This window comes from Schistocerca nitens, chromosome 7 (assembly GCF_023898315.1).
Source record: "Schistocerca nitens isolate TAMUIC-IGC-003100 chromosome 7, iqSchNite1.1, whole genome shotgun sequence".
NCBI lineage: Eukaryota > Metazoa > Arthropoda > Insecta > Orthoptera > Acrididae > Schistocerca > Schistocerca nitens.
In genome coordinates this window covers 138034036-138045261 of record NC_064620.1, presented here as the reverse complement: position 1 = coordinate 138045261, position 11226 = coordinate 138034036, and the positions used below count along the sequence as shown (strand labels likewise).

Genomic DNA, 11226 nt, shown 5'->3' with positions numbered 1-11226 from the left:
GAAATAAATGAAGAACTGTCCTCACTTACCCTAGATATAATAATTCCAGCAATGCTGATTCGTATCTTTGGTCCCTTCAGTAATTTGTATCGTAAATCTACTCCATTCCAGAAAGAAACAAAATATCTCTTAATCTGCACATTATCGCCACCATGTAACCTGTGAAATAATTGGTTTTTGATAATGTATTTATAATCAATGCAAATTAGGACTACAGGCTAGGGCAAGAGCAAATATGCAGTAGCCTATCTAGCAAATATGCAGTAGCCAATCTATAGTTATGGCAATTCACATAATGATTATTTTAAAAATCATATGCCCACTGAAAGTCAAAAACAGTTTTAGCTGAAAGATCTAAAAGAAGAAAAATGTGATTTTGAACAAAGTGGCTTACTAAAATGTTTCACTAGTATTAAAAATAATTTACTGTACTCACTGTGTGTACAAATACTATAAATAAACATCTTATACACAGAACAAAACAGTTGCTGATTTGTGAAAGCTGCCCTTTCTTTTGTTATATTGTGCAATAGCTATTTTTGCTACTGCTTCCTGCTCGAGAGTACACTGTAAGACTTGGTCTTGGTTTGAAGAATGGTCTTGTTTGTGCAATTTTTAAAAGCAGTTATGTTGTGCATGTTTTGTTCAAATGGTTTATGTCTATTGAGAATGTAAGTTCATCCAATGCTGGTGTGGGATTACAAATATCTCCAACAAAATTTTCAGTAATTAAGGAACGAGTGACAGCATAAACATGGCTGTACTTCTCTTAAAAGTTAACTATTTCTCAGAGATTCCAAAAGTGAAACAACAGATGAAAACATTCACAAATGCACAATATGGTATTGGACAGTCAGTGCTTAAACAAACTCATATATGAAATAGATGACAGCATAAGGATTTTACTTAAAGAAAGGGAAGAGGGAAAAGGCCTTGATCTCCTTACTGTTTTGATGCAGCCCACCACTATTTACACTCCTCTACCAATTTTTTAATCTCCAAGTAGCACTGACACTCCTCAATTGTTTGTTTATATATTCCACAAATACGTCTTGCCTACAGTTTCTTCTATTAACACAAAAGTTATAACCTGATGTTTTATCACATGCTATCATGTTAGGTTTTTGCCCTAATATTCCTTTCCTCCCTGAACCTATGAAGAACTTCCACATTTCTTATCTTATGAGTTCACTTACTCTTCAGCACCCTTTTATTACACTACAACTCGGTTCTCAAGAAGACAGAATGGTTGGCCAGTACTTAACTTCAGTTGGTGAAATTCCAGTACTGCTTTCCTCCCCAAGGAAGGAAATGATAATTCCGAAAGTTACCAAATGTTTTTCTAGTTTTAAATGTGTTTAAAAGCAGTATGAAATTTAATCTCCTAAGGGTAAGTCCTGGTGAGCCATTCCGTCGCCTTGTAATGTTACAGTTTTCCTGAGATTATCCATCTCATTGTGATATACCTTGATCTATTTTCCCCCACACAAGTGAATCACGGACTGTGGTAAAACCAAAGGTATATTATCAAAAAAGAGTGCATTTGATTTTACATTTAAGAATGCATTATGAGAAATCTATGTGCAAGTCTGCATTTGTTGAAAGCTAATTAAAAACAAATGTGCAACTGAGTTCCTTAACAAAGCTTGGGTCATTCTGAAAGCTGATCCAAATGATTTTGTGCACCAGTTTGTTGCTTTGTGTGCTTTTCCTTGCCAATTGCCTTGAAAAGGTTAAAACAATAGCTGGCAAATACTGTACTAGTCTTCTGGGCTAACTGGATGAAAAATACCTGAGAAAGAGCTTAGTGGATTTCATCAGAACCACAAAGCTGCTATTTCAATCGGAGAACTGGGGGAGATACAGTACAAGTTGGTGGAAAATTCATACTGGTCATCAGATTTGGTACCACATGAGTCTCTACTATTTCCAGTTTCAATTAAATTGGTAGCTGGATAAACTTTTTAATCAGATGAAGAGGTTATTCAAGTTGTAGATTAGTGTTATAAAACTTCTCATAATAGCACTTCAGAGAGGGTGTTCTTTTATGAAAGAGGTTTTAGACAAGTATTACTACATATGTCTTCAGTCATTAGCTGATTATGATAGGATAAATACAGCCCTGTCAGCAGTACAAGAATTAATATCCAACCAGAATCACTGGTTGAGAACTATGAATTATTTATGAATAAAAGAGATGACTCACCGAAAGGCAGAAGCCACTCTTTCCAGGAAAGAGCTGGCAGTCGACTGAGCACAATGTAGGGAGACAGGCATGTGCAAGTGAGTGATGGGGTGTGTGTCTGTGTGCATGTTTTCCCTACAAGCTTGAAAAACGAAGTTCATTATGAAAGCTAGCAAAGCTCTGTACCTCTTGTTGGTGTACCTATCAAAGTTGCAGCGCTTCTGCCTTTCAGTGAATCATCTCTTTTATCCATAAATAATTCACAACTAGAAACACTGACACGACTGGCAGACTCATATTCTTCTTGTACAAGATATTTCAGAAGTAAAAGGCAGTTAAGTCAGAAAGAAAGAGCAGACCTGTGACATCCTCTGGGGTTACGGTGTCACTCGATGTTAGTATGGAAGGGCACGCAATTATCACATTGCTCTCCTGGCCATTAGTATCAACTTTCCCAAACTACTACCTCTTCTTTAAACAGATCTTAATTTGGTTCAGCACCCTCTATGGGAGTCCTCCAACAAAGGAAAAACAGATTCAAAACTGAACCCAATTGTTCACTGTCATAAACTGTTAGGTTCATTGATAAGCTACTGAGATGCTTTGTGGTACGAAAACACAAATGAAACAGAAGGGGCTCTGAAAACTTGATTCAGCCATCACATGACACCATAGAGTTTGAGTTAAGAACTAAATACTTGAAACTCACCTGTACCCATCATAGTCTACAATGACTAGAATCTCTGGGTAGATCACATAAGGAGCTTCCCTCTTGCTGACTGATCGTGTCGTGCGCCTATGGTATCGTTTTGCCAGTCGATCGGGCTCCATAAATGCTGCAACAAATTGGAGAAAAAGTTTTTAAATCGTGGAGCTTCTGTAATGTGTTGATGGATTAAATGTAAATACCTGTGCAATTCTTAATAAGTTAAATGTCATATTTTGAGTGAAAGTAAATGAATTATACTAAACTCTCACTAATTCGGTGGAAATGTCGGATTATTGAAAGTGTCTTAAAATTAGCATAGACATATAGGGATTAAACCTTATGAAAACCAAAGACACATTCATTTTCACAGAAGACTTTGTCTTGGGTGTGTACACATATAGTAGTAACACTCACTATGAAACATGTCCCAAATTTTTAGTTTTGATATGATGATACACAATGGCAGTATGCTTCATCAGACATCTGCTTTATGAGCATTACGTTGGTACTGTGTGTTTCTGATTGTTGCATAATGTATTCCAGGAAGATATCTGCAGCTTCAGCACTAGCAGTGAGAGATATCTTCATGTTCTCTCCTCCTGTGTCCTCTTCTTCATCACTTTCATGATAACTTTCCTGTGTGCTTTTGATTATCTCTTTGTCTCATAAAGTTTTGTCATAAATTGCTCGTCCAACACTGAACTCAGCAGCAATGGCTTGATGTCAAGAACCTCAATTCAACTTATGTATATGTAGAATTCAACATACCTCTAATTTCAAGTTACTGCTTGAGATCTAGCATGACATACATGTTTTCTTTTGGAAGCCATGATACTGAACCGAAGCCACAATTTTGAACATGTGTACATTGTTTAACATTGTAATTAACTAACATCATCGTTACACATTAAAATTCATTATTGCATGTGTCATTTCTGCTTGAGTGAACAGAAGCTGGTTGTTGGCCAGACTACTGAGAGGCCAGACTAGAAAGGGCCGGACTACAAACGGCCGGACTAGTGAGAGTTGGACATCACAGTGACTTACTTGATGGAAGGTGTAAGCACGTATTCTGCTGTGACATACAAACCAGTTCTCCCAGAAATCTAGGGCATTTACAGATTAACATGAAATCCCAGAAAAACTAACCAGTGATATGTCCAAATATATACATATATTTTTGACTGACTGAATTGTGAGTTTTTTGCGAAACATTGTATATCGCATAAACTAAATGAAACACTTTTCGCCTTGTTCCGCATACTTAAAGAAGGATCAGGGATACAGTATGGATCCAATGGTAAAAAAGGTTAGGATTCACTGAAGATGGCTGGTATAAATTCATCACTTAACACAATAACATGAGACATTTCATGAGAGCTGAGTGACATCAAGTGATATGAGAAAGTTCACTTTGTAAATAAGAAGTACCAGTAGGCCCACATCAGGTAAAGTTCAGCTTACTGGGCTGCTAAGTTCAGCTTACTGGACTGCTACGTAGAGTAATGTCAAGATACTTGTTGTAAAACCAAGACCCAACTTCTTCCAGCACCATGAAGCTAGTGTGACACAAAACTCTGACAGCTGAACTATGATACAGTAGTAGCTTGGTCTCTGCTGCTTCAGGGTCTTGTAACAAACTCAGCCAGGAGATGAAAAATCTAAGATGTGTATAATCGAGGAGCAGCACTAACTAAACTGATTTAACTAATAGAGTTATTTCCAACTACAAAGGGGTTTTGTTCTCTTTTTTTTTTTTTTTTGAGATCCACTGCTACCTGGGACACAAAAAAATTAAAACAAATGAAGAAAACAAAAAAGTTGAGGGCAAAAGAGCAAGAACTGCCAGAATTTTAGTTGCTGTCCATGTCTTTCTACATACTTTTGATCTTTTCATGTTTGTTTATCTGGTGTAAGCAACAACAATCTTCTCCAGTTTCATTAGTGCCTGTAGACAACAATGGCCATATCCAGAACATAATCCAAAAGCTGACATTTTTAACATTCTTTTTCACTGTGTCTGTCTATGACTCAATGCCTCCTCTATGTGGTGAGTAACAATCTGTCCTTTCCAAACTGTTGTTACTATATAAATTCTTTGCAGATGAAGAACTAAGTTATATAAAAATGAACTAATAAATATGTAAAATGTTTCATAAATCAGTTAGACCATTGTTTATTCAATACTCTGAATTTAAATTTCAAGAAATGAAACTGGCAACATGGAAAAAGACAAAATTTTAACAAATTCTGAGTGTTTGACGCATGAGTATGATGAATGAAACATGAGCAAGCCTTGTTCTCTATAAGTCTATCACCATTAGCACACGTAGTATCATAGTGGTTCCATGTTCAATCATAGGATTCTTTTCTGCCACTTAACATTTCATTCGCCTCCAGCAATGCTTGTTAATGAGAAAAATGCTAACCAACTTGTACCATACATCTGAGTTCACATTAAACTGTACGTCCTTCTATTACTGACTGGGCAAGTCAGTTAAAATGTCAGAGGAAAGCAATGGTATACCACCTCCAGCAGCACTATACTTAGTAAATGACTGAGGTATTCAAACAAGTCTTCGACCTGAGGACAGCTTTACAGCTTTACTTTTACTCATCACAGGAAGAAGCTCATATCTACATCTCAATGTCATAAGTGGTGCAATATCATTGATAGCTAATTCATTGGTTCTTCTACTGTAGACATACACTCCTGGAAATGGAAAAAAGAACACATTGACACCGGTGTGTCAGACCCACCATACTTGCTCCGGACACTGCGAGAGGGCTGTACAAGCAATGATCACACGCACGGCACAGCGGACACACCAGGAACCGCGGTGTTGGCCGTCGAATGGCGCTAGCTGCGCAGCATTTGTGCACCGCCGCCGTCAGTGTCAGCCAGTTTGCCGTGGCATACGGAGCTCCATCGCAGTCTTTAACACTGGTAGCATGCCGCGACAGCGTGGACGTGAACCGTATGTGCAGTTGACGGACTTTGAGCGAGGGCGTATAGTGGGCATGCGGGAGGCCGGGTGGACGTACCGCCGAATTGCTCAACACGTGGGGCGTGAGGTCTCCACAGTACATCGATGTTGTCGCCAGTGGTCGGCGGAAGGTGCACGTGCCCGTCGACCTGGGACCGGACCGCAGCGACGCACGGATGCACACCAAGACCGTAGGATCATACGCAGTGCCGTAGGGGACCGCACCGCCACTTCCCAGCAAATTAGGGACACTGTTGCTCCTGGGGTATCGGCGAGGACCATTCGCAACCATCTCCATGAAGCTGGGCTACGGTCCCGCACACCGTTAGGCCGTCTTCCGCTCACGCCCCAACATTGTGCAGCCCGCCTCCAGTGGTGTCGCGACAGGCGTGAATGGAGGGACGAATGGAGACGTGTCGTCTTCAGCGATGAGAGTCGCTTCTGCCTTGGTGCCAATGATGGTCGTATGCGTGTTTGGCACCGTGCAGGTGAGCGCCACAATCAAGACTGCATACGACCGAGGCACACAGGGCCAACACCCGGCATCATGGTGTGGGGAGCGATCTCCTACACTGGCCGTACACCACTGGTGATCGTCGAGGGGACACTGAATAGTGCACGGTACATCCAAACCGTCATCGAACCCATCGTTCTACCATTCCTAGACCGGCAAGGGAACTTGCTGTTCCAACAGGACAATGCACGTCCGCATGTATCCCGTGCCACCCAACGTGCTCTAGAAGGTGTAAGTCAACTACCCTGGCCAGCAAGATCTCCGGATCTGTCCCCCATTGAGCATGTTTGGGACTGGATGAAGCGTCGTCTCACGCGGTCTGCACGTCCAGCACGAACGCTGGTCCAACTGAGGCGCCAGGTGGAAATGGCATGGCAAGCCATTCCACAGGACTACATCCAGCATCTCTACGATCGTCTCCATGGGAGAATAGCAGCCTGCATTGCTGCGAAAGGTGGATATACACTGTACTAGTGCCGACATTGTGCATGCTCTGTTGCCGTGTCTATGTACCTGTGGTTCTGTCAGTGTGATCATGTGATGTATCTGACCCCAGGAATGTGTCAATAAAGTTTCCCCTTCCTGGGACAATGAATTCACGGTGTTCTTATTTCAATTTCCAGGAGTGTACATCCTACTGGCTCACACTGTTTGCAATTCCTGCAGAATTTGTTCCCATTGCACTTGGAAAGCTTCATTTTGTGATTAAGTCTGGAATGTATTGCAACAGAAAACTTGCACATTCCTTACCTTTAATTGGATAGTAGGCCTACCTCACCTAAACCTATCATTGATATTGGATTTTCTCCGCCAAGCAATTGTTTGTGTGGTGTTTAAGAGTGAATTCTACAGGCAGTTTGTGTAAGCAAGCAAAAAATGTTTCTCCAGTTATGAAATATTGTTCTATTTCAAAACTATGAATCGTAGTTGTTTTAAAGTAACAGAAAGTGCTTTTATTTAACAGCAGAAGTAAATGATAGAAGACGCGCGGTCTCAGGCGCCGTGCTACGGTTCGCGTGGCCCCTCCCCGTCGGATGTTCGAGTCCTCCCTCGGGCATGGGTGTGTGTGTGGTTGTTAGTTTAAGTTAGATTACGTAGCGCGTAAGCCTAGGGACCGATGACCTCAGCAGTTTAGTCCCATAGTCCTGACAACAAATATCAATTTTCAGTTTCAAATGAAAGAACATACTCATTTTCATAACATTAAATACCGATAGTTATTTTTAAAGGACATACGTTGTACAACGAAATTTATATTTCTTTTCTTTAGTGTAGTTCAGTATGTCAGCACTGTACGCTGAAGCTTATTCACTGTGATGCCGTATTTCAGAATTGTAGTAATACACTAACGACGATGGGAACAGTCCGGTTTTGAGGAAGCTATTCCTCAACACTACTTTTTTTACAATCTTATAAATTTTAATTATGAATCTGATTTTGTTCTCCCAGTTTTCTAATCAATTCCAGCTAATATAAGATTCATTGTTCAATTCACTTTCTGAGATTTCCACTGTATGCATTTTACAACTTGCGATAAAACTTGGACGTACCCTACTGACAAAAAGGGCTGATAGTCTGATATACAGATTTTGCAAAACGCTTAGTTTTTTGTTTATTTGCTTTGCTTCTCTGTGTGCAACTTAATATTTTTGTTCCACAACTTACATGGTATTATACATGCAATGCACTGTTAAAAAAAAAGTGGTGCAATTAATTAGGATAAACCTTATCTTTGACACCAAAATAATTTCATTGGGATAATAATAGATATGTGACTATGCTATTAACTAATTTTGTTTCATCGCCTCCGTGCAGTTGAGTCCGCCATTAATGTATCTAGCAACAAATTTACTGATAATATTGAAAGAAATCTATCTGGTATAAAAGGATAAGCGTTATTTGCAAGAGGAAACGACATGCTGCTCGGAACTATTGTAAAACGGTGAGCATCACTTCCACAAGAATCGTTCTTTTTAGTGTTAGCACAATACGTATATATTTTTGCACCAGGCTGTGAGCGGCGGATATTTTTGTGTTGCGAATTTCTTGAAAATATTTACCTTGGCACAGGCAACATAAATATCAGCTCAGCGATATGCGTTTCTTAAATTGACCATTCAATAATTTCATCAACAATGAAAAGGGTCAGAAGACGTATCTGTATCACAGGTGGCTACACATTGGTATACACGCCAACAGCATGCTTGACCAGCACCCTTTAGCATATGTAGGATACATTTGCGCAAATATCAGGAGTGTACACTTTTGATATTTGATCGAATTTCGACTACGCTAGCATTGAAGCGTATGCATGCTTGAACATGTGTACAGGGACTACGGATGTTTGTGCAAGAATTCTTTAGTTCTGAGGTAGTATCCGAAAGTGAGTACCGTAACGTGTTTCCGTAACCACCGCGACTGATTCAGAAATATCATCCGCGAATTGTTGGAGGATCTTATTCGTAGCCTACCTATGAAAGGCATCCTAGTTTATGTGATGTAACAAGTAATACATATCACGACAAAAGAAAGAAACCTACTTTTTGTGAACTGCAAAGTGTTAGGTTGTGCAGCAACCAGAAAAACAGTGATAAAAAAGTTAAAGCGAACGAATTACAGAAGGGTATTCATAACTTCTTCCTGTCGCGAGAAATCGCAGTGTTCCGATTAGTCTTTCACGTTGTGATAGCCTCCTTCGTGACTGTATTCTGTTTTCCAAAGGCGTAAACAGGTGACAGAAGGTTCAAATACACTTCATTCATCCTGAGATAACTGTGCCAATCACGAGCATATATCTTCAGTTCATTGAATGAATTAGTTCGGATTTCGTTTCTTTAACCACTCTTTCCTCATCATACCAATTTTCCTCTTTTCTTTATTTAGTAACACAGGCAAAAAGGCTGCCAAAGATAGCGCATCATTGTCTGAGAACGAGACGGGAATAAAATGACATGGACAAAAATCTCGTTGAGATTTTCACATCATTCAGAAATTCTACTCAAGAATAATAGCACTTATGTACTAACAATTTCCGTAGCTTTTGTTTCATTTGCCCATTGATGCTGTGATTAGTTTCTTTTTTTAAAATATTGTAAATTCTCATGCCCTTGTATTCTGGGGTTTGTGCACATGGCTTTAATCCATGGCCAGCATGAAATTCCCCTTGTTCCTAGCGCTGTACTAATATTTAAAATCGTTGTCTATGAATAAGTTATGTTTGTTGCCAACAAAAATAATCAGTTATAAATGTACAAAAAGAGGGCACTTAATATTTTTTGGGGGTCACTATTACTGATACGCTCACATGGAAAAGGCACATTGACGTTACCAGCACAAAACTTAGTAAAGTATGCTTCATGATTAGATCAATAAGGAACGTCACTAACACAAGTACCCTAACCACAATGTACCATGCACTCTTTCACTCTGTACTTAACTACGGAATCATCTTCTGGGGCCAAAATTCTGAATCAATTAAGATATTCAAACTGCAAAAGAAGATAGTCAGAACAATTATGTTCAAAAAACAGAGAGACACTAGTAAACCATTATTTAAGAAACTAAATATTTTGCCCCTCCCATGCCAATACATACTGGAATTATTATTCTTTACCAAAAAAAAGTATCAACAAAATTAGCAAAAATATGGACTACCACGATTATGACACAAGATCAAAAACCTCTCTAAGAATACTTCCCCACTCAACAAAACTGTACAGTGATGGTGTCAAGTGCATGGGAATAAAATTATATAATCATCTTCCAACTTTTATACAAGAAATCCAAGAAATAAATAAATTCAAACAGACAGTGAAATCTCTTTTAATAAAAGAATGCTTTTATACCATCCAAGAATATTTGGAATCAAAATTGTCTTAGTGCATGATAATGTATCAAAGCTGAATGTTAAGTCAGTTTTGTCACATCATGTAACAATTCTCTGTAAAGCTGTAACTTTAAGTAACATAATTTTGTAGGTAATGTAAAATAAACTTTCTTCTGTATTCTTGTTTACTATTTTAGACTCCTGTAAACTGTATATTTGTATAGACTTATCCCATATCAGTTGTACAAGCCATTGTACTGATTTGATCTATGGGACAAATAATAAATAAATAAATAAATATTTTTAAATTTCTTAACAGTCAGGGACTGTATGCTTTTGGTTTTGCATTACACATATTTCTAACAACTGAATTGTAAATTTAATATTCTAATCGTTTTGCTTTTGTTATCCCAAAATATAATGCCATACCTTATAATTAACTCAAAATAGCCATGGTAAACTATTTTTCTTGTCTCCATGCTAGCTGAATATGATATAATCGTCATTGAAAAAGTCACGTTGTTTAATTTATTTGCTGAGTACCACACTTTGTATGTGAAGACCATGATAAATTATGGTCTAGATGCATTCCTAAAAACTGAACACAGCCTGCTTCTTTCAGTTCTTGGTATCTGTGATTAATGTGGGTTTCATTTGTCTTAGAGTTTTTGGGTTTAAACTACAGTAAACGTGTCTTTCCAATATTCAAGTTCAGTCCATGTAGGTGGAACCAGTTTTCTAAACTGTCTAAGAGATTTGTGATAGTTGAGGGAATTTGTTCCAAACCATTGCTTTCGACAAGGGCAGAAGTAGCATCAGCAAATAAAACTGAGTTTAAATTTATGCTGAAGAGCATGTCATTTATATAAAATAGAAATAAAATTTGAGCCAGAATTGAATGTTGTGGAAGGCCTTGTTAAGTAAGCATGCATCCAGAGAAGAAATTTCCCATGATTGATGATATAACTACCCTTTGTTTTCTGTTTGTGAAATATGACCTAAACC

At 38.6% G+C, this 11226-nt stretch overlaps 1 protein-coding gene across 3 annotated transcripts in view; it reads right to left on the bottom strand.

Moving 5' to 3' along the window:
* The window catches only part of LOC126194703 (A disintegrin and metalloproteinase with thrombospondin motifs 16), a 504959-nt gene that overhangs the window by 78314 nt on the left and 415419 nt on the right, over window positions 1-11226 (bottom strand). For all 3 annotated transcript variants that reach the window (XM_049932938.1, XM_049932939.1, XM_049932940.1), the window contains exons 7-8: window positions 2895-3021; window positions 30-159 (exon numbers count right to left, since the gene is read on the bottom strand). In XM_049932938.1, coding sequence (XP_049788895.1) covers window positions 30-159; window positions 2895-3021 — 257 coding nt within the window. The remainder of the gene's footprint in view (window positions 1-29; window positions 160-2894; window positions 3022-11226) is intronic.